This window comes from Rhinatrema bivittatum, chromosome 3 (assembly GCF_901001135.1).
Source record: "Rhinatrema bivittatum chromosome 3, aRhiBiv1.1, whole genome shotgun sequence".
NCBI lineage: Eukaryota > Metazoa > Chordata > Amphibia > Gymnophiona > Rhinatrematidae > Rhinatrema > Rhinatrema bivittatum.
In genome coordinates, this window is record NC_042617.1 from 171,044,300 (window position 1) to 171,071,429 (window position 27,130).

Genomic DNA, 27,130 nt, shown 5'->3' on the forward strand with positions numbered 1-27,130 from the left:
CCCATCTCCTCAATGATTCCCATTTCGATGTTTTCTTTCCTAACTTCATCAATGCCAACTACTTCGCAGTTAACACCTCATTACACCCTAGCTCCGTCCAGAGCTCCTGTACAAGGAAAGAAGGCATCAGGAAAATCTAAGCACACTTCCATGCATGCTCCAGAAGTTTCTTCTGAAAAAAGGTTGCATGCCATACTTACAAAAAGGTATCAGGACCTTTTAGCATCCTTGCCTACACAGCCTGAAGAGGAAAGTGAAGTCAGTGATGGTTCACCTGACAATCAAGATCCTTTACAAGGCCCATCTGGGGTGTCACCATCTAGAAGGCTGGAACATCATCAATACCAGCCCCCAACAGACACATGGTCGGATACACAATCGGAGCATTCTTCAGAAGATTTTTTATCAGAAGGTACTCCGCCTCAGGCTAAGAAACAATCTCCTCCTGAGGACTTATCATTTTCCTCGTTCATCCAGGAAATGTCAGAATCCATCCCTTTTCAGCTCCAAGCTGAAAAAGATGAAAGACAACAGACACTGGAGATACTACAATTTGTAGATCCCCCAAAACATAACTTGGCTATCCCAGTGCATGAAGTGCTGCTGCACCTTCAACAAAGAATTTGGGAACACCCGTGTACAACACCTGGCGTAAACAGGAGAGTGGACTCCACGTATTTAGTTCAAGCAGCCCCAGGTTTTGAAAAACCACAACTGCCACACAACTCATTAGTCGTAGAATCTGCTCAAAAGAAATCACGCAGATCCAGGACGCACGCCTCTATTCCTCCAGGGAAAGACAACAGATTCCTAGACCTTATGGGAAGAAAGATTTACCAGGGAGCCATGCTGAATTCCAAAATTGCTGCGTATCAGCTGTATATGACGCAGCATCAGAGAAATCTCTGGAAACAGATAGAGGAATTTGCCTCAACAACAACAAGAGGCAGCACAACAAATTGTGCAAAAGGGTCTAGATGCTGGAAAACACGAGGTACGAGCGGCATATGATGCTTTTGAGACTTCTTCCAGAACTGCAGCATCTGGCATTAGTGCGCGAAGATGGGCCTGGCTGAAGGCTTCGGACTTACGTCCGGAAGTACAGGACAAACTAGTGGACTTGCCTTGCCAAGGTGATAATTTGTTCGGCACAAAAGTGCAAGACGCTGTGGCACAGCTTAGAGAGCACTCTGAAACATTAAAGCAGCTCTCCACTTTGTCACATGAAACTGCACCTCACCCTACCCGCAAGCCGCCACGTAGAGACACAAGACGTCCTTTCTACAGGCCAAGGAGATATTACCCTCAGGCCTCTAGACCACGGTCTACAAGACCTCAACAACGTCCTCAGCAAAGACAGCAACAAGCTGCAAGGCCGCAGCCTCCGCCCCAAACAGCTTCCACCTCTGGTTTTTGAAAGCCATCCCAGAGAGCAGAGCCAACCAAACCCTTCTCCAGAATTGCCAGTAGGGGGAAGGATTTCCCAATTTTACAACGAATGGGAAACCATTACCACAGATCAGTGGGTCTTATCCATAGTTCATCAGGGTTATCACCTAGACTTCACATCTTCCCCTCAGGAGTTTCCACCACAAAACTCCTATCTCGAACACATTCCTCAATTACAAACAGAATTATCTACTCTTCTGAAAGCAAAAGCTGTGGAACACGTACCACACTCTCAGAAGGGAAGAGGATTCTATTCCCGGTATTTCCTCATTCCAAAGAAAACCGGAGGCCTTCGTCCCATTCTAGATCTCAGAAATCTCAACAAATTTCTAAGGAAAGAAAAATTCAGAATGGTATCCTTAGGCACCATGCTTCCACTCATACAAAGGGGGGATTGGCTTTGTTCTCTGGATCTCCAAGATGCATATACTCACATACCTATATTCCCACCTCATCGCAAGTACCTAAGATTCAAGGTGGGACACCAGCATTTCCAATACAGAGTCTTACCATTCGGCCTCGCCTCAGCTCCCAGAGTATTCACCAAATGCCTAGCAGTAATAGCAGGACATTTGCACAAACAAGGTGTTCATGTCTTCCCTTATCTAGACGATTGGCTAATAAAAAGTCAGTCGCAACAAGGAGCACTAACTTCTCTACATTACACAATACAGTTACTTCACAGACTGGGTTTTCTCATCAATTATCAAAAATCCCACCTGCAACAGTCTCATCTCCTCCAATACATAGGAGCAGAATTGGACACAAACCTTGCACGAGCTTTTCTTCCAGCAGACCGTGCACAATCTCTGGCCCAGTTGGCGTACTCCATGTCCACACAACCACAAGTGACAGCGCATCAGTTTCTCATCTTACTAGGCCACATGGCTTCAACGGTTCACATCACTCCTATGGCCAGACTTGCCGTGAGATTAACCCAATGGACTCTTCGATCACAGTGGATCCAAGCCATTCAACCACTACATTATCGAATCCAAGTAACCCACCAACTACGCTCCTCGCTACACTGGTGGACAATCAAGGACAATTTACGCAAGGGCCTACCCTTTCAAAAACCGATCCCTCAAATAACATTAACTACAGATGCGTCCACCTTGGGATGGGGAGCCCATGTAAACTCTCTTCAGACTCAAGGAACTTGGACAAAACTCGAAGCCACATATCAAATCAATTTTCTGGAACTTCGAGCAATCCGGTATGCACTGCATGCGTTCAAGGACTGCCTTTCACACAAAACCGTACTGATCCAGACAGACAATACTGTAGCCATGTGGTACATCAACAAACAGGGAGGTACGGGCTCGTATCTCCTCTGTCAGGAAGCTGCACAGATTTGGGACTGGGCCTTGAACCACTCAATGTCCCTACAGGCCACTTACCTAGCAGGGATCCAAAATGTCCTAGCAGATCGACTCAGTCGCCAGTTCCAACCGCACGAATGGTCTCTAAATCCCTCTATTGCGAACAGAATCTTCCAACGTTGGGGACAACCATCAACAGACCTTTTTGCGTCGCATCTGAACCACAAGGTGGACAACTTCTGTTTTCTGCGCACACAGAAGAACCAACCAGCCAAGGACGCCTTTGCTCGCCCTTGGAACGCAGGCCTACTATATGCTTATCCTCCAATACCGCTCATCACCAAGACACTGGTGAAGCTACAACAGGACAGGGGATCCATGATCCTCATAGCCCCATATTGGCCTCGACAAGTATGGTTTCCCACACTGCTAGATCTGTCAGTCAGGGATCCAATACGCCTGGGAGTAGCTCCCAATCTCATCACTCAGGATCAGGGTCGGTTGCGCCACCCCAACCTTCAATCCCTATCCCTGACGGCATGGATGTTGAAAGCTTAATCTTACAACCACTCAATCTTTCAACCAATGTTGCTCAAGTGCTTATAGCCTCACGAAAACCTTTCACGAGAAAGAATTATTCTTTCAAATGGAAACGATTTACTTGCTGGTGCAAGCAAAGCAATATTGATCCTTTTACTTGCCCCACAACTTCTCTTTTAGTCTATTTGTACCATCTTGCAGACTCTGGTCTTCAGACCTCATCAATCAGAGTACATTTGAGTGCAATCTCAGCTTATCATAACAAGATAGGAGATGCACCTATATCCACACAACCTCTCGTCAGTAGGTTTATGAGAGGTCTAACTCACCTTAAACCACCAATTCGGCCTCCAGCTACACAATGGGACCTGAATCTGGTGTTAACAGGATTAATGCGTTCTCCTTTCGAGCCCATAGATTCCTGTGAACTTAAATTTCTCACATGGAAAACTATTTTCCTCATAGCCATTACATCAGCTAGGAGGGTTAGTGAGTTACAAGCACTTGTCACATATGAACCTTATACAAAGTTTCTCCATGACAGAGTGGTTCTCCGAACACATCCAAAATTCCTTCCTAAGGTAGTTACGGAATTCCACTTAAATCAAACAATAGTTCTACCCACATTCTTTCCAAGGCCTCACTCTCACCAAGGCGAAAGAGCTCTACACACTTTGGACTGTAAACGTGCATTGTCCTTTTATTTGAATCGCACTACGTCCCTGAAAGTCCAATCAGCTTTTTGTCTCTTATGACCCAAATAAGCCAGGTAAAGCAGTGGGAAAGCATACTCTATCCAATTGGTTAGCAGACTGCATACAATTTTGCTATACAAAAGCAGGCCTTCCTCTCCAAGGGCGAGTAAAGGCACATTCAGTAAGAGCAATGTCAACCTCAGTAGCACATTTTCGTTCAGTGCCAATCATTGACATTTGTAAAGCAGCAACATGGAGTTCCCTTCACACCTTTGCAGCTCATTACTGTTTGGATAAGGAAGGACGACAGGATTCAGCCTATGGACAATCTGTCTTAAAGAACTTGTTTCCAGTTTAATCCCAACTCCTTCTACATCCAGCCTGCTGTGATCTTCGGCTGCATCATTTCCTCAAACATGCATGACTGCTAACTGCATGGACAATGACTCAGCCTCTAGCTTGCTAATCACCCATATGTGAGGACTAGCATCCTGCTTGTCCTGGGATAAAGCAAAATTGCTTACCTTGTAATAGGTGTTATCCCAGGACAGCAGGATGTAGTCCTCACGAAACCCACCCGCCACCCCGCGGAGTTGGGCCTCAGACTTTATTAATATATTTTTGCTAACGCTTATTGCTACATATAAGACTGGAGTGAGACCCCTGTGGCAGGGAATATCATGGCATGCCGGGCATGCTCAGTAGCCTCAGGCAGCCAGTTAAAAGCTTCTAGAAACTTGCCAGAAGTTTTTCCCACTTAAGGGCTCCGTGAATGACGTCACCCATATGTGAGGACTACATCCTGCTGTCCTGGGATAACACCTATTACAAGGTAAGCAATTTTGCTAAACTCCAGCCTTGGACCAAAGATGTAGATAAACATGGGGAAACTAAAACATCCTGATACTCATAGGACGTTTATATTTCTCCAGCCATTTGTTTTATCAGGCCCCTTCAATAGTACATAATTTGCCTCATTTGATTGAGAAGTTGGGTTCACTTACCATCAGTCATAAACCAATACTTTAGTTTGCATATATATTATATTCTAATATTCCTCATTGCATTTAATTAGATTGGTTTTCGACAAACAGGTAGATGTGTTCCCACTGGATTTTTAATGGATTTAGCTACGATAGATTTGACACACAATTTTGTTTTTGACAATGTATATTCAGCAGGATTAGGGAACAACAACAGGGGCCACTATAGCCTCTGATGTAGCCTGAGATAGCTTCTCAGAAAAGCAGTGAATTTATTCGTCTTATTTTTCCCACATTTTGCTTTGGCTGCATTATATTGATGATGATTTCCTAATTTGAGATAGCTCTCGAGGATTTTTTCAATTTGTGAATTATTTAAATACTTGTGATCCACATTTATGGTTTCCATATGTAGTAGATCAGCATAAGATTTTCCTTTTTGGATATGTGGATCTATTTGGAATATGGTCACTTGGAAACGTCCTTCTTCAGGAAAGCGACTGATAGGAACCGCATATCCTTTTTGATGCTTCAGTGATGATCAATTTTTAGAAAGGGGTATCCATGGCCAGTTTTTCTTCACATCTGTAAGGGCTTTATATGTTAATTGTGATCTCCTCTTGATGAGAGAGAATGCCTTAAATGAAGATCATTTGATTTGTGTTTTACCTTGTTAATATTGCAAGGAAGTTTTGGATTTTGTTATAAGAATGCCTGCTTTTTCAACAACCTCCGATTTTTGCTTTTAAACGTCCTAGGAATATCCAGGATGTTCTGGTTTTTCAGGTCATTCATATGTTTTTCAGGTGGATCCATCCTGCTTATGTGGCATACTGTATTCCTGTGTGGCAGGAAGAACACTGTCTCTGGCAGAATGGACAGGGCTGAGATATTGATAGAGCTAACAGAAAGGTGAAGAGGTTTAACACTGTTCTTGGCAGTACTGCTAGTTTGAGCTATGGCTTTGGTGAAAAAATCCCAGATGCCAAATTTAAGCACCTGGTTCCAGCCACTCCTATAGGGGTTGAGAGAAGCCATAGCTACCTCAAGCTTACTCTAGCTGTTAGATGACACTGAAGGGAAGGGGGGAAACAAAAAAAAGCAAAAAGAGACAAAAAGAGAAATTTGTTTGGTGCCCAGATTTTCCAAATACTTTCACCACCTTACTTAATTAACTTTAATCAGCCCTAAAAAAATAAAAGCACAAAATTAGTAATCCTTTGTTTTCTAAAATTAACCATTAAAATGTAGGCTTATTTTTGTAGTGTCTCATGTGATGCAGAAAGACAGAGCTCAATCTGGGCGTTTTCCGGGAAGGGGCTTCAAGCTCTATATTCAAACAGATTATCTGATTACAATTTAAAAATAAAAAAAAATTCCCACCTAGAGAAAATATCCAGCTGGTGCTGTCTTTTGTTACAATTCCAAAATCAGCCAATTTCTGATTTTTATTTATGTATTTACTTTTTATATACCGACATTTGATCTCGATCGAGATATCACATCGGTTTACATTCAGGTACTGTAGGTATTTCTCTATCCTCAGAGGGCTTACAATCTAAGTTTTTGTACCTGAGGCAATGGAGGGTAAAGTGACTTGCTCAGGGTCACAAGGAGCAACAACAGGACTCGAACCCTGGTCGCCTGGTTTGTAGTCCACTCCTCTAACCACTAGGCTATTCCTCCTCCCATGATCATTTGTATATGTCACTATTCATCCTACAATTTGTGTATGCAGCATTACCAACTGGTTAGATTTTTTATTTAAAATTGTTTTGACTTATCAGTCTCAAGCAGGCCACCCAATGCAACCAAATAAAATCACAATACATATGTTGGCACATGTCTCTGCTATTACTGGCATCAGTAGCATGGGATCTTCTTAGTGTTTGGGTACTTGCCAGGTTCTTGGCCTGATTTGGTCTCTGTTGGAAACAGGATGCTGGGCTTGATGGACCCTTGGTCTGACCCAGCATGGCAAGTTCTTATGTTCATATATTTTATTTATGCAAGATCATTTACAATCTCATAAAATTATTAGCAAATGTGTCCCTTCCATACTAGCATAACATCACCATTCTAAATTTTAAAGTTTCCCCCCATTTTCTATGCAATATTTAAAAAAAACACCCAGCAAGCAATAACAGTAATTTTGCATACTTTTAAAGTGGCACTGTTACATCATTATTTTAAAAAGTGTTTAATCTGCGATCCTGTAATTCGTCTCAAATTGTTTCACACTCATCGCATTTGATTATTGTTGTATATCAGCAGTCATGTCTCATGACTGCATGAAAGGTCGATTCTGTTCCATGTTATGTCACTGCTCTTTGATTCTGACCAAGTCACGTTTCTTCATTCCCCTTTCTTAAGTTTTGAGAACCCTTTAATCTGGTTTCAGACCTCATCACTCTATTGAAACTGCTCTCCTCTATCTCTTTAATCGCCTATAAATATCCTATTGATTTATCAGCAGCCTTCAATTCTATTGAACATCAGTCCCTCTTGTTTTACATGCCAGTCTTTGAGCTTTTTTGATGCTACACTTCCCTGGTTGTTTGTCAAACCACGCCTTCAGTATACTTAGCTCTTCCCAGTCCCCTTTCTTGTTTGGTATACCCCACAGGGTTCAGACCTCTGGTTCCAGCTCTTTTCTATCTATTCAGACTTTGTGACGACCCTTATTTCATTTTTAATGTTCAGATGACATACAGACTTTTCTTCCTTCTCTCACCCTTCTGCTGTTTTGGCTCAGCTCTCCTCCTGTCTTTCTGCCATAGATACTGGGATGTGGTCCTTGTCTTCTGGCACTCAACCCTACCAAAACTGAAGCTTTCTGTTTCCAGCATCTTCTCTTGTTCCCTGGTTTTCCAGCATCTTCTTTTGTCCCTTGGTTTCTTTTTTATTGACTCAGTTCCTCTTTTCACATTTGACTCTGTGCTCACACATTTACTTCTTGTGCTTTTCTTTTCATTTTCAACTATACAGTATTTGTAAAATTAGTTACTTCCTTACTTTTAAAGCCCTGCCAATTTCTACTTCTCTTGTCTCCCAGTGGAACAACTGAAATATCCTCCTTTTTAGGTCCCCTGACTTTGCACTCTTTTCATTACAACTTCTTTGGAACACTGCTACCGTACATACCTACTTTTCTACCCACCATGCAAGCTCTACATTGACTTCTTGTTAAATGTCGTGGTATATTTAAACTTCGAGTCTCAACATGTAAATGCATTCAAAGTCTTGCTTCCACCTAGCCCACATCCCTTCTCCATTGAAGATCTTGTTTTCTTTGCTCATAATCATGCACTCTTCATTGTCCCTCGCACCAAACAAGCATCCTCTCATTTCCAAACCTCTTTATTGGCACTTGCTTTGTGCACCAGACTTGCCTTTCATGACCAAGATGCCATCCCTCTTTATGCTTTTAGGCATAAACTCAAAACCCCATTCATTCCAACTTGCCATCCCTGATAAATGTTCTGGTATACACAATAGTACTTTCCCACTTACTATGATCTGGCTTCCTTTTATTCTGAGGCCATAAACAAATTATAAATTGCAGTGTAATCCTGGTAACAGTGAATCTAAGATGGCAAAGCATTGACTTGACAGGAGCCAGTTCTGCTTCACATTTTCTCATTGATGTTTGTTTCTTTGTGGAAATATAAGGGTGACCCCCTTCCCTCCCCTATCCTCTTCTTGATGTGATACTCCCAGGAGCAACGGAGTACTTTGGGCTTGCATGGTGCTGCAGCCAAGGACTTGCCAGATTTGCTGACATCAGCTATTGCTATGTCAGCAGCCAGTTTGACTATATTTTTCTGCCACGTTCTTCTATCTGGCTTTGGATTTTGCTGATAGTGGCTGACTCGATGGATGTTTGGCATTTATTTATTTATTTTAAATTTTTATATACCGGAATTCCTGTATGCAATACAAATCAGTCCGGTTTACAAGTAACGAAATAGGTTGCCCTGGTCTGGGAAGTTAGACCTGGGTTTTTTTACATAGAACATGGAACAATAACAATAAACCATTGAACATTATTACAAGTAACATAGAATGTAACAATAACATTTAACAGATTTAACCTTTTTTACAAAGAACTTTAGTAGCGAATATGGTCTGCAGTAGACGGTTATATAAAGGTGAATAATGACTGTTAGAATTGCGAATAAGCAAGTACGGTATGAAAATTGAGTGGCAAGGTGTTGGTGACACCCTGCAATGGTTGGCTCTGAAAGTCAGGAGGAGGTGCCTATTGGAAAGCTTGCCTGAAGAGCCAGGTTTTTAACCTTTTTTTGAACTCTAGTAAATTGGGTTCGAGTCGAAGGTCTGGTGGGAGCGCATTCCATTGGTGTGGTCCCGCAGTGGAGAGTGCTCTTTTTCTTAGTGTTGATTTGGCAGGAGCTGCGGCTAACGTGCCTTTGTAGGCGCTTCTGATGGGTCTGGAAGATAAGTGTGGACGAAGTTGGGTTTGTAGAGATATAGGTGCGACGTTATGAATTGCTTTATGAATGATGGTTAATGTTTTATATAGGATTCTCTGTTTGATGGGTAGCCAGTGGAGGTTGCTCAAGATGGGGGTAATATGGTCTCTTCTCTTCGTGTTAGTTAGGATTCTGGCTGCTGCATTTTGTACTATCTGTAGGGGTTTGATGCTGTTGGAGGGGAGGCCTAGTAAGATTGAGTTGCAGTAATCAAGTTTCGAAAAAATAATGGATTGAAGAACGAGGCGAAAGTCATTGAAGTGAAGGAGTGGCTTTAGTTTCTTTAGGACCTGTAGTTTAAAGAAGCAGTCCCTGGTGGTTGTGTTTATGAATTTTTTTAGGTTAAGTTGATTGTCCAGCCATGCTCCTAGATTCCTGACGTCAGCAGAGAGCTCAATGTTTAAAGATGTGGTTTAAAGGCATGGTTTAAAGGCATGGTTTAAAGGCATGTTTAAAGGCATGGTGGAAGTTCTTTACAGACTAGTCAGGGCCAAGTCAGTAATGCTGGAGTATCTGCCCTTGTGGAGTGCACTTCGGAAGCTAGTGTTTTCTTGCAGAAGAGGATTCTCTCTTTAGTGGAGAGCATTCTGGGCCTCTCTACAATGTCAGCATCAAGAAGAGAGCAGAAGAAATTGATGGCTATGCTTGTTGTTCACTGCTTTGGGGGATACTTGGAACTTCTTCAGGTTTCTGGAAAACATGTGATTCCTTTTCAGCTCTTAGAGCTGTCCTCCTCTGGCTATAGATGTGGAGAATCCTGTTCCACCTCAGAAGATTACTCTGGAAGCTTCATGGCTCACTAATCCTATTACATTTCTGGAAACTACGGTGTTTGGAAGTGGGGATTTAAAAAAATAGGATTACTAACCAAAACAATATTGTTTCAGATACTGTTAAAGGGTAGAAGTGGTTGAGACTAAATTGATGAGTTGTTAGACTCTGTACGAGTTAGTCATTAAAAATGTTTTAAGATGGAAAATAGAGTATTTGGAAAATAAATTTAAAGCAAATTTTATAGGTTATTTAATTTTCCTGAATTGGATACTATTAGTGAGTTTGCATTGTTTAGATGGTATTTTTGGGAAATTTTGAAAACCTTTGAGTTCCTTTCTGCCTATTGCTAAGGCTTATTGGAGGTCATTTTCAAAAAGATTTACGTATAGAAACCCTGGTTTCTGAGCATTAGTCCCTGACAGAAAATCAATTCAGGATGTATGCGTGAAACAGAATTTTTAAAGTACTTTCATATGCATAGTCAGTAGGCATTTCGAGTGGGCGCAGGGAAAGGATTTATATGAATATTTTTGAAAGCAAACATGTAAATTCACATGCATAAAATTCTTAACTGCTGTTGAGCAGGTATCACTTTGTGCCTGATTGCTACAGGGAGTTACATGCACACCCAAGAATTTTCAATCCACACCTGTGGATTATGCACAGAAATCTGCTTTGAAAATTCTAGCTAAAATCTACCAATATAAAGTACCCATAGGCTGTTTGAAAATGAACCTCCCTATATTTGGCAACAAAATGTTAAAGAAGTGAGCAGTGTGCCTTCATTGAGTGAATCACCTATAGATAGAAAGATGGATCTTTCTACTTTAACTGACAGGCTTGGGAAGCCCTGTTTTAGTTGAAAGAAGCTGCCCTGGGGACTCCACAACCAGTCAGGTTTTCAGGATATCCACACTGAATATAAGAACATAAGATATGCCATACTGGGTCAGACCAAGGGTCCATTAAGCCCAAAAGCCTGTTTCCAACAGTGGCCAATCCAAGTCACAAGTACCTTGCAAGTACCCAAACATTGAATAGATCCCATTCTACTAATGCTGGCAATAAGTAGTGGCTATTCTCTGTTATTTAATAGCAGTTTATGGACTTTTCCTACAGGAAGCCAGCTACACTAACTACCTTAACCACATCCTCTGGCAATGAATTCCAGAGCTTAATTGTGCATGGAGTGAAAAATAATTTTCTCCAATTTGTTTTAAATGTGATACTTGCTAACTTCATAGAGTGCCCCCCTAGTCTTTGTATTATCTGAAAGAGTAAATAACTGATTCACATTTACCTGTTCATGTCCTTTCATGATTTTGTAAATCTCTGTCATATCCCCCCTCAGTTGTCTCTTCTCCAAGCTGAATAGCCCTATCCTCATTAGCCTTTTCTCATAGGGGAATTGTTCCATTTTCTTTATCATTTTGGTTGCCCTTCTCTGTACTTTCTCTAGTGCAACTGTATCTTTTTTGAGATGTGGCGACCAGAATTGCACACAGTATTCAAGGTGTGGTCTCACCATAGAGCGATACAGAAGCACTCCTTTGATTACCTTTTTCCACTGTGAAAACAGACCATTTAATCCTACTCTGTTTCCTGCCTTTTAACCAGTTTACAATCCACAAAAAGACATCGTCTCTATCCCATGTCTTTTTAGTTTTCTTAGAAACCTCTCAAATGCCTTCTGAAAATCCAAATATACCACATCTAACAGTTCACTTTTATCTACATGTTTATTCACCCCTTCAAAAAAATAAAAGTAGCAGATTTTGTGAGGCAAGACTTGCCTTGGATAAATCCATACTGGCTGTGTGCCGTTTAACCATGCTGTCTTTATGTTCTGAGGTTTTATTCTTTATAATAGTTGCCATGATTTTTCCCAGCACTGAAGTCAGGCTCACCGGTCTGAAGTTTCCCAGATCACTTCTGGAGCCCTTTTTAAATCGGGGTTATCAGTTTAAAACTGATGATTTTAATGATAGGTTACAAATTACTTGTAAGAGGTCTGAAATTTCATTTTTTAGTTCTTTTAGAACCCTGGGGTATATACCATCTGATCTAGGTGTTTTTCCTCTCTTCAGTTTGTCCATCTGGCCTACTACGTCTTCCAGGTTCACTGTGATTTGGTTCAGTTCATCTGAATCGTCACCTTTGAAAATTGTCTCTGGAACAAATATCTCCCCAAAATCTCAGTGAACACCGAAACAAAGAATTAATTTAATCTTTCTGTGGTGGCCTTATCTTCCCTAAGTGCCCCTTTAACTCCTTGATCATCTAATGGTCCAACCGACTCCCTTGCAGGCTTCCTGCTTCAGATATATTTTAAAAAGATTTTATTATGAGGTTTTCTCTCTATGGCCAACTTCTTTTCAAATTCTCTTTTAGCCTGTCTTATCAATGTTTTGCATTTAACTTGCAAATGCTTATGCTTTTCCTATTTTCTTCAGATGGCTCTTTCTTCCAATTTATGAAGGAAGATCTTTTAGCTAAAATAGCCTTTTTCAACTCCCCTTTCAACACACTTGAAATTATTTGGCCTTCCTTCTACCTTTCTTAATGCGAAGAATACATCTGGAATGCACTTCTAAGATGGGGTTGGTTTTTTTTTTTTAACAATCTCCACTCCTGCTGTATAGCCTTAACTTTTTTGTAGCTACACCGTTCAAATTTTTCTAACTATTTAGTCATTTTATTAAAGTTTCCCTTTTGAAAATTTTGTGCTAGAGCTGTGGATTTATTTATTGTCCCCCTTCCAGTCATTAATTCAAATTTGATCATGTTATGATCACTATTGCCAAGTGGCCCCACCACTCTTACCTCTCACCAAATCCTGTATTCCACTAAGAATTAGATCTAAAATAGATTTTTCTCAGTTCCTGAACCAATTACTCCATGAAGCAGTCATTTATTCCATCCAGGAACTTTTTCTAGCATGACCTGATATTACATTTACCCAATCAGTATTGGAGTTAATTGAAATCCTCTATTGTTACTGCGCTACCAATTTGGTTAGCTTTCCTAATTTCTCTTAGCATTTCATCATCTGTCTTATCACTTCTATCGTTATGTTCTTCTCCAACACACATGGGATTTCTACCTATAAAGATTCTATTGTGTATTTAGTCTCTTGCAAGATCTTTAACTGATTGGACACTATGCCATCCTGGACATAAAGCACCACCCCCCACAAAGTTGCTCCTCCCTAGCATTGAATATAATTTGAACGTGATATAGCACTGTCCCATTTACCATGTCTCTGAGATGCCAAATAAGTCTGATGTCATAAGAACATAAGAAAATGCCATACTGGGTCAGACCAAGGGTCCATCAAGCCCAGCATCCTGTTTCCAACAGTGGCCAATCCAGGCCATAAGAACCTGGCAAGTACCCAAAAACTAAGTCTATTCCATGTTACCATTGCTAATGGCGGTGGCTATTCTCTAAGTGAACTTAATAGCAGGTAATAGACTTCTCCTCCAAGAACTTATCCAATCCTTTTTTAAACACAGCTATACTAACTGCACTAACCACATCCTCTGGCAACAAATTCCAGAGTTTAATTGTGTGTTGAGTAAAAAAGAAATTTCTCCGATTAGTTTTAAATGTGCCCCATGCTAACTTCATGGAGTGCCCCCTAGTCTTTCTATTATCCGAAAGAGTAAATAACCGATTCACATCTACCCGTTCTAGACCTCTCATAATTTTAAACATCTCTATCATATCCCCCCTCAGCCGTCTCTTCTCCAAGCTGAAAAGTCCTAACCTCTTTAGTCTTTCCTCATAGGGGAGCTGTTCTATTCCCCTTATCATTTTGGTAGCCCTTCTCTGTACCTTCCCCATCGCAATTATATCTTTTTTGAGATGCGGTGACCAGAATTGTACACAGTATTCAAGGTGCGGTCTCACCATGGAGCGATACAGAGGCATTATGACATTTTCCGTTTTATTCACCATTCCCTTTCTAATAATTCCCAACATTCTGTTTGCTTTTTTGACTGCCGCAGCACACTGAACCGACGATTTCAATGTGTTATCCACTATGACGCCTAGATCTCTTTCTTGGGTTATAGCACCTAATATGGAACCCAACATTGTGTAATTATAGCATGGGTTATTTTTCCCTATATGCATCACCTTGCACTTATCCACATTAAATTTCATCTGCCATTTGGATGCCCAGTTTTCCAGTCTCACAAGGTCTTCCTGCAATTTATCACAATCTGCTTGTGATTTAACTACTCTGAACAATTTTGTGTCATCTGCAAATTTCATTATCTCACTCGTATTTCTTTCCAGATCATTTATAAATATATTGAAAAGTAAGGGTCCCAATACAGATCCCTGAGGCACTCCACTGCCACTCCCTTCCACTGAGAAAATTGTCCATTTAATCCTACTCTCTGTTTTCTGTCTTTTAGCCAGTTTGCAATCCACGAAAGGACATCGCCACCTATCCCATGACTCTTTACTTTTCCTAGAAGCCTCTCATGAGGAACTTTGTCAAACGCCTTCTGAAAATCCAAGTATACTACATCTACCGGTTCACCTTTATCCACATGTTTATTAACTCCTTCAAAAAAGTGAAGCAAGTTTGTGAGGCAAGACTTGCCTTGGGTAAAGCCATGCTGACTTTGTTCCATTAAACCATGTCTTTCTATATGTTCTGTGATTTTGATGTTTAGAACACTTTCCACTATTTTCCCTGGCCCTGAAGTCAGGCTAACTGGTCTGTAGTTTCTCGGATCACCCTTGGAGCCCTTTCTAAATATTGGGGTTACATTTGCTATCCTCCAGTCTTCAGGTACAATGGATGATTTTAATGATAGGTTACAAATTTTTACTAATAGGTCTGAAATTTCATTTTTTAGTTCTTTCAGAACTCTGGGGTGTATAAAATCTGGGTTAGGTGGTTTACTACTCTTCAGTTTGTCAATCAGGCCTACCACATCTTCTAGGTTCACCGTGATTTGATTCAGTCCATCTGAATCATTACCCATGAAAACCTTCTCCATTACGGGTACCTCCCCAACATCCTCTTCAGTAAACACTGAAGTAAAGAAATCATTTAATCTTTCTGCGATGGCCTTATCTTCTCTAAGTGCCCCTTTAACTCCTCGATCATCTAACGGTCCAACTGACTCCCTCACAGGCTTTCTGCTTCAGATATATTTTAAAAAGTTTTTACTGTGAGTTTTTGCCTCTACAGCCAACTTCTTTTCAGATTCTCTCTTAGCCTGTCTTATCAATGTCTTACATTTAACTTGCCTACGTTTATGTATTATCCTATTTTCTTCTGTTGGTTCCTTCTTCCAATTTTTGAATGAAGATCTTTCGGCTAAAATAGCTTCTTTCACCTCCCCTTTTAACCATGCCGGTAATTGTTTTGCCTTCTTTCCACCTTTCTTAATGTGTGGAATACATCTAGACTGTGCTTCTAGAATGGTATTTTTTAACAATGACCACACCTCTTGGACACTTTTTACTTTTGTAGCTGCTCCTTTCAGTTTTTTTCTAACAATTTTTCTCATTTTATCAAAGTTTTCCTTTTGAAAGTTTAGCACGAGAGCCTTGGATTTGCACACTGTTCCTCTTCCAGTCATTAAATCAAATTTGATCATATTATGATCACTATTGTCAAGCGTCCCCACCACCGTTACCTCTCTCACCAAGTCCTGTGCTCCACTGAGAATTAGATCTAAAATTGCTCCCTCTCTCGTCAGTTCCTGAACCAATTGCTCCATAAAGCTATCATTTATTCCATCCAGGAACGTCATCTCTCTAGCGTTTCCCGATGATACATTTACCCAGTCAATATTGGGGGTAATTGAAGTCTCCCATTATTACTGCACTACCAATTTGGTTAGCTTCCCTAATTTCTCTTACCATTTCACTGTCGGTCTCACCATCTTGACCAGGTAGTATACCCCTGTCACTATAGTCTTCCCTGACACACAAGAGATTTCTACCCATAAAGATTCAATTTTGTATTTAGTCTCATGCAGGATGTTTATCCTGTTGGACTCTATGCCATCCCGGACATAAAGCACCATACCTCCTCCCGGGTGCTCCTCTGTCATTGCGATATAATTTGTACCCCGGTATAGCACTGTCCCATTGGTTATCCTCTTTCCACCATGTCTCTGAGATGCCAATTAAGTCTATGTCATCATTCACTCCTATACATTCTAATTCTCCCATCTTACTACTTAGACTTCTGGCATTAGCATACAGACATTTCAAAGTTTGTTTTTTGTTTGTATTTTCTTTCTGCTTTTTAATTGATAGGGATAAGTTAGAATTTTTTTTAGCTTAGGTGAGGTTTTAGTTACAGGCACTTGGACTATTTTTCTAATTATTGGAACCACACTGTCGGGATGCCCTAATTCTAATGCATCATTAGTATCCTTTGAAGATACCTCTCTCCGAACCATGCGCTGCTGAGCGACTGTCGGCTTTCCCCTTTGTTCTAGTTTAAAAGCTGCTCTATCTCCTTTTTAAAGGTTAGCGCCAGCAGTCTGGTTCCACCCTGGTTAAGGTGGAGCCCATCCCTTCGGAAGAGACTCCCCCTTCCCCAAAAGGTTCCCCAGTTCCTAACAAAACTGAATCCCTCTTCCTTGCACCATCGTCTCATCCACGCATTGAGACTCCGGAACTCTGCCTGCCTCTGGTGACCTGCGCGTGGAACAGGGAGCATTTCAGAGAATGCTACCCTGGAGGTTCTGGATTTAAGCTTTCTACCTAAGAGCCTAAATTTGGCTTCCAGAACCTCCCTCCCACATTTTCCTATGTCGTTGTTGCCCACATGTACCACGACAGCCGGCTCCTCCCCAGCACTGTCTAAAATGCTATCTAGGTGACACGTGAGGTCCGCCACCTTCGCACCAGGTAGGCATGTTACCAGGCGATCCTCATGCCCATCAGCCATCCAGCTATCTACATTCCTAACAATCGAATCACCAACTATGACGGCCGACCTAACCCTTCCCTCCTGGGCAGTAGGCCTTGGGGAGATATCCTCAGTGCAAAAGGACAATGCATCACCTGGAGAGCAGGTCCTTGCTACAGGATCCTTTCCTGCTGCACCTGGTTGGTGCTCTCCCATCATGAGACCCTCTTCCTCCAAGGTAGCACCAGGGCTGCCAGTCTGAAATTGGGACTTGACTACTATGTCCCTGAAGGTCTCATCTATATAACTCTCTGTCTGCCTCAACTCCTCCAGGTCTGCCACTGTAGCCTCCAGAGATAGGACTCGTTCTCTGAGAGCCAGGAGCTCTTTGCATCGCATGCACATGTACAACTTCTCACCGGTGGGTAAAAAATCATACATGTGACACTCGATGCAAAAGACTGGGAAGCTCCCCTCTTGCTGCTGGACTGCTGCCTTCATCTCAATTTTGATCAGTTCCTAGTTATGTTTTAGGTTGCTATGGGAGTAGGAATGTGTCTAACGTCCTTTAAATGTATTGGTGAATTCACTATATGTCTGGTAGTGGCCTGCCGGGGTCTGATCGAATTCTCAATAAAGTTTTTGTTGATGTTTTTTTGTTTGTTTGTTTTTTTTTTTTGTGAAAGTGGCACCTGCCTATAAATTAAGGGATGAGCTAGGGGTGGGTGGGTTGGAAATACAAACAGTCTAACTTCAGTTAGTCAGACAGAGTGACTCACTGCTCTCTTAACAAATGTTGGTCCCTATTCAAACCCAATCACACTACCTCAACACCTTTCCAAGGTGAGTAACTGAGCTGAACTATTCAACGTTTTTACTTTAGGTATACACTGCTCCTAGCTTATTTCTAGCTTCTGGCTACTTTTTTTTTTTTGGTGGGGGGTGGGGGTTTGTGGGGTTGTTTTTTTCAATACAAACACTCAGTTTGTATTAAATACAAACACTCAGTTCTGCAGACTTTTAAAAATAAACACACTACCTACTGCTTACTAGCTACCTTATTGACTGACTATTTAAAAATACAGTCTAACTTGTTTATTCACTACCTTTCTGACTGTTAAAGGCACAAACCCACAAACACACTAAATAATATTCCCAAATAGTTAAGTTTGCCCCAATACTTTTAAAAAAGACAATGTCCCAAGCAAAAAAAACTTACTGATTCCTTTCAGCCACCAGCAAGGTGATCCTCTCCTCTGTGTTCCCACTGGAATGTGGGTGACTGAGCTCTTCCCTTCTAATTTATAATGTGCTTCTAAGGTAAATTAGTGGAAAACAATCCCTTAGGAGATTTACACTTCAGTTAGTTTTCCTGAGTGACTCACTGGTGTGCTGATTAACAAAGAATGATACCTATTCACATCAAACACACAACCTTAACACTTAGTTAGTCAGCCAGAGTGACTCACTGCTCTCTTGATTAACAAATTCACTGCTATACACTCTAACTTTCCCATCTTCTTAAACTTCTGGCATTTTGGCATATAAACATTTCAAAGTATTTATTTGTGTTAACCTGTTTTTCAGTTGACAAGGGTAATTTGTAATCTTTTAGCTCAGAGGATTTTTTACTTATAGGCTCATGGACTACTTTTGCTTTTATTGGAGCCTTTATTGGAATGACCTAACTCTCCTGCTTCATTAGTATCCTTTGAGGATACCTCCCTTCGAACCATGCGCTCCTGAGCAAATGCTTTCCTTTTTATTCTAGTTAAAAGCTGTGCTGTCTCCCTTTTAAAGAGAGCTCCAGCAGCCTGGTTCCACTTTGGTTAAGGTGGAGCTCATCCCTTCAGAAAAGACTCCCACTGTTCCACAAAAGGTTCCCCAGTTCCTTAAAAACTGAATCCCTCTTTCTTGCACAGTCATCTCATGCACACATTGAGACTCGAGCTCTGTCTGCTCTGGGGACCTGAGTATGGAACAGGAAGCATTTCAGAGAATGCTACCCTGGAGGTTCTGGATTTCAGCTTTCTACCTGAAAGCCTGAATTTGGTTTCCAGAACATTCCTGCCACATTTTCCAATGTCATTGATATGCACATGTATCACCCCAGCACTATCTAAAATACTATCTAGGTGACATGAGGTTTGCTACCTTTGCACTGGACAGGCATGTTACTAGGCTATCCTCTTGTTCACCAGCCAGCCAACTCTCTTCATTCCTAATAATCGAATCACCAAACTGACAGCTGACCTAACCCTTCCCTCCTGGGTAGTAGCCCTGGGAGAAACCCCTCTGTGTGAGAGGACAATGAATCATCTGGCGAGCAGGTCTTTGCTATAGGATCATTTCCTGCTGCACCAAGATGATGATCTACGATCCGGAGACCTTCCTCCTCCAAGGCTGCCAGATTAAAGTTGGGACTTAGCTACTATGCCCTTGAAGGTCTCATCTATATACCTCTGTCTGCCTCTGCTCCTCCAGGTCTGCCATACTAGCTTCCATAGATAGGACTCATTCTCTGAAAGCCAGGAGCTCTTAGCACCAGGTGCACACATACAACCTCTCACTGGTGGGTAAAAAATCATACGTGTGACACTTGATGCAGAAGACGGGAAAGCCCCCTCTTGCTGTCTTCATCTCAATTTAGTTAAGTTCTTAGTTAAGTTTAGATTGCTAAGGGAGAAGGAATGTATAAAGTCCTTTAAATGTATTGGTATATTCATTGTTAATCTGGTAGTGACCTGCAACAGGATAATTAAACTCTTGAATTAAGGACTGGGGCAATCCGGTGTTTTAGATAAAAGGCTGATTGATTTTTAATGTGAAAGTGTCTCGTGCCTATAATCAAAGTATGAGCTAGAAGTGGGTGGGAAGCAGGAAAAGACAAACACATACAAAACTCTAAGCTATTTCCCTCCTTTTGGCTTGCTTTTTATAACAGAGACAAAACTATGCATGAGATAAATATGCATCAAATAGAGAGTCAATATATTCAGATTTGTCTCATGCATTATTCATGTGGATATCTTGAAAGCCCGACTGGCTTGGGAAGCCCTGAACTAAATCTTCTCGAAGCCACGCTGCTGGTTGAGTTAGTTTCCAATCAGACAAATTCTGGATTTTGAAAACTTTTTTTTTTTTTCAGTTACTAGAGAAATCCTTCCTCCCAATGTTTCTAGAGCCACCTAAATCTGCAGGATGAAATTATTTTACTATGCACCAGCAGATTTAATACAAGTGCAATTTTTCATTCAGCTTCTCTGCTTTCTCCCAGGACAAGCAGGATGGTAGTCCTCACATATGGGTGACATCATCGATGGAGCACTATCACGGAACACTTTTGTCAAAGTTTCTAGAACTTTGACTGGCACACTGAGCATACCCAGCATGTCACTTACCCTGCAGCCAGCAGGGGTCCCCTGTTCAGCTTGGAGAAGAGAAGGCTGAGTGGGATATGATAGAGGTCTTTAAGATCATGAGAGGTCGAAAGTGTAGATGTGAATCGGTTATTTACACTTTCGAATAATAGAAGGACTAGGGGGCATTCCATGAAGTTAGCAAGCAGCACATTTAAGATTAATCAGAGAAAATTCTTTTTCACTCAACGCACAATAAAGCCCCAGAATTTGTTGCCACAGGATGTGGTTAGTGTAGTTAGTGTAGCTTGGTTCAAAAAAGGTTTGGATAAGTTCTTGGAGGAGAAGTCCATTAACGGCTATTAATCAAGTTTATTTAGGGAATAGCCACGTTTATTAATTGCATCAGTAGCATGGGATCTTCTTAGTGTTTGGATAATTGCCAGGTTCTTGTGGCCTGGTTTGGCCTCTGTTGGAAACAGGATGCTGGGCTTGATGGACTCGTGATCTCGTGATCTGACCCAGCATGGCAAGTTCTTATGTCCCCCTTAAGTCTTTTTTTTTTTTCCGCACAGCAGTTGCCTCGCAGTTTAGGAGCTCTGAGAAATTTCTCACAACTTTCCTCACAGAACTATTTGAAGTATGTTTTATGCTTAGGTCCCTTGCACGATGTTCGACACCAGTTGACCTCTGAGATGATTTGCCAGGAGCACTGTGGACAGGGTGACCATCCGTCACTGACTCCATCGAGGACATCAGCGGCGTCATCCTCTGTGCCGGGAAAAGACCGGATCGAGCACCGAGGGAAACATTGGCACCGACGGGCGACCCCCACCAGTGCCGGCATCGACTTCCATTGAGCTGCCTGCGAAAAGGGTCCGGGGAGAGGAACCCCTAGGCGTTCCCCACAGATACTGGTGCCGGGCACAGAGCCTCCACGGGCCCCTTTGGAGGCTCCGGTGATGCCTAGCATGCCTCCTATCCTGATCGCCGTGCCACCCATGCCGGCTTCCCGGGAGGAATTGGACTGCATGGTTGAAGAGGCAGTGCTTAAAGCCTTATGAAGTTTCCAGCCGGCACCAGCCCCCGGAACCGGCTCCCTCGATGGTGGCACCGCTCCTCGAGCGCCTCAATATGCTCATCTGTGCCTTATCGACTCCTCTGCCACCGGACACACTGGCATCAAGTCATCCATCGAGGCCTCCGCAGGTCCCGATTCCACTACTGGGTTCCTCGGAGGAGGAAGGATAGATTCCAGACCATGTCCCTCCACGGGAACAGTTGATGCCGGAGCCCATGCCAGGGCCATCAGGGCTAACGGTACCTAAGCGCACATCATCTGCTCCGATTCCCTCGATGACGCAGATTCCATCAATGCCTTCCCACCCTCTCGACTTTGGCATGCTTCCTCCATTGGGAGCTCCACCGGGAGAAGGCGAAAGTCCCTATAATCCATGGGGCGATGCATTCTCAGATGATTCATCACGGACATCCTAGGACCTACTCTCAGAGTCTTCACCGCCGAGTTAAGAAGCCTTATGGTGAGACCAAGACAGTTGAGGGCTCCTCGTTTTGTCTGGCTTTTTATGAGCCAGTTCAGGTATGGAAAAACGTATATGCCTCTGCTGTGTAACTGCGCAGTCATGACTTCGTAAAGTCTCGAGGTGCCGAGGCTAGGCCAAATGGTAGTATCTTGTATTGCTAGTGACTGTGGCCTACCACAAATCGCAGATATTTGCGATGAGAAGGGGAGATCGCAATATGGGCGTATGCATCTTGAAGGTCCATAGAGCAGAGCCAATCCCCTTGTTTAAGTAGAGGAAGCATGGTGCCCAGGGATACCATCCTGAACCATTCCTTGCGAAGAAATGTATTCAAGGCATGGAGGTCCAGAATAGGCTGGAGGCCGCTGGTCTTTTTTGATCAAGGAAATATCTGGAGTAGTACCCTTTTCCCTGCTGATTCGGTGGAACTGGTTCCATGGCTCTAACCAACAGAAGGGTTGAGAGCTGTGACTCGAGTTTTCCTGTGTGGTTGTTCCAACTCAAGGATGGATTGGGTGGGAAGTCCAGGGGTATTTTTCAAAAATTTAGACAGTAACCATGGGTTTCGATGGACAGTACCCACTGGTCCGTGGTGACTGGATGACTGTTGCAAAGTGGCACCCCACTGGAATATGGCTGCTGCTCTCTGGGAAAGAGTCAAAATCCAGACGCAGGGCCAGCTTGTGAAGATGGCTGTGGTCTAGATGTTCTAGTTTGGCGCATATGTCCCCTCTGAGGTGCTCGAGCTGGTCGTGCACGGGATGCAGGAGGTAATATCTGCGTGGCCTGTAGAATTGTTTCTTGGGTTCTCTACGCGTGGCCCTGCGGGCTACGGAGGGAACTTCTAGGGAGACAGTTGACAAATAAAAGGCATAAAAGGCGATGCGATACGCCTTTTATGCATCTCAGGATTACCTCTCCAACAGAGTTGTCCTGATTCAAACAGACAACCAGATTGTAATGTGGTTCCTGAACAAACGGGGGCACAGGCTCTTATCTGCTTTGCCAGGAGGCGGCACATATTTGGGCCTGGGCCCTGTCACATTCCATTCTTCTGTGAGCCACTTATCTAGCGGGCACACAGAATGCGCTGGCGGACCGCCTCAGCCGACGTTTCCAGCCCCACAAATGGTCTCTGGATCCCTCGGTTGCGAGCAGAATCTTCCACTGGTGTGGTCAACTGGCCATCAACCTCTTTGCGTCCAGTCAGAACCACAAAGTGGAAAGCTTCTGCTCCATGCACAGGGACCGGCATGTACCAGCCAGGGAAGCCTTCGCCCTTCCCTTGAACAAAGGCCTGCTTTATGTGTATCCTCCAATTCCGCTAATAAGCAAGACTCTCATGAAGCTACAACAGGCCCTTGTGACCTACTCGCCCTATACAAGGTTCCTCCATGACTGGGTGGTTCTCTGCAATCACCCTAAATTTCTTCCTAAGGTGGTAACTGATTTCCATTTAAATCAGTCCATAGTTTTGCCCACTTTCTTTCCAAGACCTCACGCTCACCCAGGTGAGCGAGCTCTCCACAACTTGGACTGTAAGCGTGCTCTTGCGTTTTACTTAGACTGCACTACAACCCACAGGAAGTCCACCCAACTCTGTCTCTTGTGATAAGAACAAACTTGGGAATGCGGTGGGCAAGCAAACACTGTCAAACTGGTTGGCAGACTGCATCACATTCTGTTACCAGCAAGCAGACCTTCCACTACAGGGACGAGTGAAGGCACACTCAGTCAGAGCAATGGCAACCTCAGTAGCACACTACCATTTAGTACCGAATGCTGACATCTGCAGGGCTGCGATATGGCGCGTTCTCCACACCTTCGCAGCTCACTACTGCCTGGACAAGGCTGGATGACAGGATTCCGTCTTTGGCCAGTCTGTCCTAAAAAATTTGTTTCCAGTGTAGGAACCCAACTCGTCCTACCTCAATCCGCTTTGAATTTCAGGCTGCCTCATCCTTGCCAACAGCACCCCAGTGGTTGTGCCTGTTGCACATATTTGGTGCTGCTTGGCCTCATACGTATGCCACAGCCTGTAGCTTGCTTTTCACCCATATGTGAGGACTACCATACTGCTTGTCCTGGGAGAAAGCAGAGTTGCTTACCTGTAACAGGTGTTCTCCCAGGACAACAGGATGTTAGTTTTCACGAAACCCACCCGCCACCCGCGGGTGGGTTTCGTGAAAAAAGAAGGGGGACCCCTGCTGGCTGCAGGGTTAGTGGCATGCTGAACATGCTCAGTGTGCCAGTCAAAGTTCTAGAAACTTTAACAAAAGTGTTCCGAGATAGGGCTCCATCGATGATGTCACCCATATATGAGGACTAACATCCTGCTGTCCTGGGAGAACAACTGTTACAGGTAAGCAACTCTGCTAAATTTAGGATAAATTATCAAGGAACAAATTATATATATTTTGATTCTGATGTATTAAATGTTTTTGTGTCTATACACAAATTGGCATTTTTTCCCATTGGGGATGTGATTTCAGATGGCTTTTTTTTTCTGTTAGACTGAATTAATATTCGCTTAGACATGTTTATGCAAATATTTGTTCTTTCTGTATTTGTGGTGTCTTTGAAAACCTGGTATTTTTTTTAAAACTCTTGGATCCCTTTATAATACTGGGAACTGTTGCAGGGTGAGGACTGATTTATTAATATTTATCTTTTTTCTTTGTTTTCTAAGTCTTTGCTGCTGGTTTTTTCTGTTTTATGTTCAATTTAAAATGAATAAATAGAACAGGGTTGACCAATTCCGGTCTTAACTTGGACTGTCTGTGATTCTTTTTCAGGATATTTACAATGAATATCCATGAACTATATTTGCATAAAGAGAAACAGTGCATGCAGATCTCTCATATGCACATTTACTATGGATATCCTGAAAACTAGGCCTGTTTTTGGCTCTTTAAGACTGAAGTTGGCCATCCCTGAAATATAAAATTAAAAGATAAAACAAAGCCCCCCATAGATAACTGCTGATTAAGGTTCATGGGAACTGTAGGGAGTTGGTAAATGACTTTAAAACAATGGTTTTAGCCATAAAAGTTTTAAAGGGTACAGGGTGGTTATTTAGTACTGGCTGTGTTTATTTTTTAATTATTTAGTACTACACAAGAGAGGGATGACTTTTATGAAGGGCTGTGTTAAAGGCTTATTCATTTGCTGTTTTTTTTCTAAAAGTATTTAAAAGGAATAAGATGCCTGTAGATTGAAAGAGTGAACATGTTTTGCACAAAAGCAATCAAACTGTCTCAAAGCTCTGCTAACTCTGCTTCTTTTTCTAGGCTACAATGGAGCTCCAGAAGAATGGAATAAATATGAGTTTTTCATTTTTGAATTACTCCCAATCAAGCCAGTGTCGAAGCTGGCAGGACAGTTCAGTGAGTTATGCAGCCGGAGCACTAATGGTCCACTGAACCTTTAACTCCTCAGGGATGCCACCATGCACAGACCCCACGCATATTCTCTCTCCTTTCTCTGTATATGAGGTCCCAGCCTAAACCTTACAGAAATTCAGCTGGTCTTTGGGTATGCTGAAACCTCAATCTAATAGAAATCTTTTTTTCTAGTAGGTGTAGTCCTTCCTTATTTGATTTTGTTTGACTCTGTTATAAAATGCTTTCCTGTTTAGGACAACAGAAGGAAAGGCTGGCAGCAAAGTGCATTGTGAAACAGCAAAACAAATGGATCTTAAAACATTATGGCAAACAGTGATTAGAAAATGCTGGTTATGAGAGACACGTGTGAGCATTTTACCATATCCTAAATTTGCACACTCTGCAGACCTGTGACCTGTGCACTTGTACTCTGCTTTCAGAACAGTTTTGCAAGAAGTAAAACATAAAAGGGTGGTAGCTTTTTAATTAAAAAAAAAAAAAAAATTAAAAAAATTCATTTATAATTGATCCTGTATTAGAATATAATACAACTCCAATATAGTCATTTATTACCAGTGTTGTACAACAAATACATTCTATTTTAGTTGCTAATAAAGGGCTACCCAAACCAAAAATGTCTGGTTTTAAACTCATGGTTTTTTTTAATTCACATCTTTTCTCCTGCAAGATGTTATGATGAAACGTGAACTAGTTCTGAGCGTCTGTGAAAATCAAGGTTTTGCTAGTGAGGGTGGTGCGCAGGGATTGCAACTCAAGATGGTTTAGTCTACTATATTCACACTTAATGCACAGTGGGAAAAAAAGAAAGAAAACTTACTATAAAAGCTGTGCTTATGTCTGACACAAGGAGGCAGCCTTGTTCTTATTTTCTTATCATGGCACGAGCATTCAAGGCACATCTTGAAATGTCATTTTTCTCTCTGCTGAAAAGGAATACAAGTGACTTTTAATGAATATATTCAGCAACCTCCCATTTATTAGTCCATAATGTTAGGATTGTTTTAGGCTGCTTCTGGCAAATATGGAGACGTGCAAAAATATTTTACACAGGAATGAATCTCTGCAGGATAAACCAGAATTTATCACCTTCTCCATTTCCTCTAGTCTTAAATATATTTCTTTCCCAGCATAGGAGAGAATTTATAAATTATTTCCAGATAGTTTGCCATTTAATCATTAAGAAAATTTGCAGGAAGGTTATTGTAATGTGTTTCCTAACATGGCAAACGTTTCCTGAATTTCTGCTTTCCTTCAAGCATAGTTCAACACAACTAAAAAAAAAAATGTGGAGTAAGGGCAAAAGCACATCGTATTTTGAAGCACCAAGAGGATTTTTAATATTTTTATTTATAAAAAATTTTATTTATTCAATTCTTAATGGTATATAACTTAGCGACGGTATAGAAAAGATTTTAAATAAATAAAATAAATAAATTACTTGTATCCAATCCTAAACACATTTTTTTGAAAAAATTATTACTTTATATAAAAAAACTTTTAGCTCTTATTAACAATGCGTTAGAATATTAACTACATTAATGTTCCAAACACTCCAAATCCTACAAAATGCAGCAGCAAGAATCCTCACTGGATCTAAAAAACATGATCATATTACTCCAACACTTATATCACTGCACTGGCTACCAATAAAATTCAGGATATAATACAAAATTCT

The 27,130-nt window shown here is 41.9% G+C and overlaps 1 protein-coding gene across 1 annotated transcript in view; it reads left to right on the forward strand.

Annotated features, from left to right (window-relative positions):
- MEMO1 (mediator of cell motility 1) overlaps positions 1-25,991 on the forward strand; it is a 226,173-nt gene extending 200,182 nt beyond the window's left edge. Inside the window, 1 exon segment of the mRNA XM_029593942.1 lies at positions 25,342-25,991. Within this exon segment, the coding sequence (XP_029449802.1) occupies positions 25,342-25,473 (132 nt within the window). The 3' untranslated portion in view covers positions 25,474-25,991.
- Positions 25,992-27,130: the final 1,139 nt, after the last annotated feature.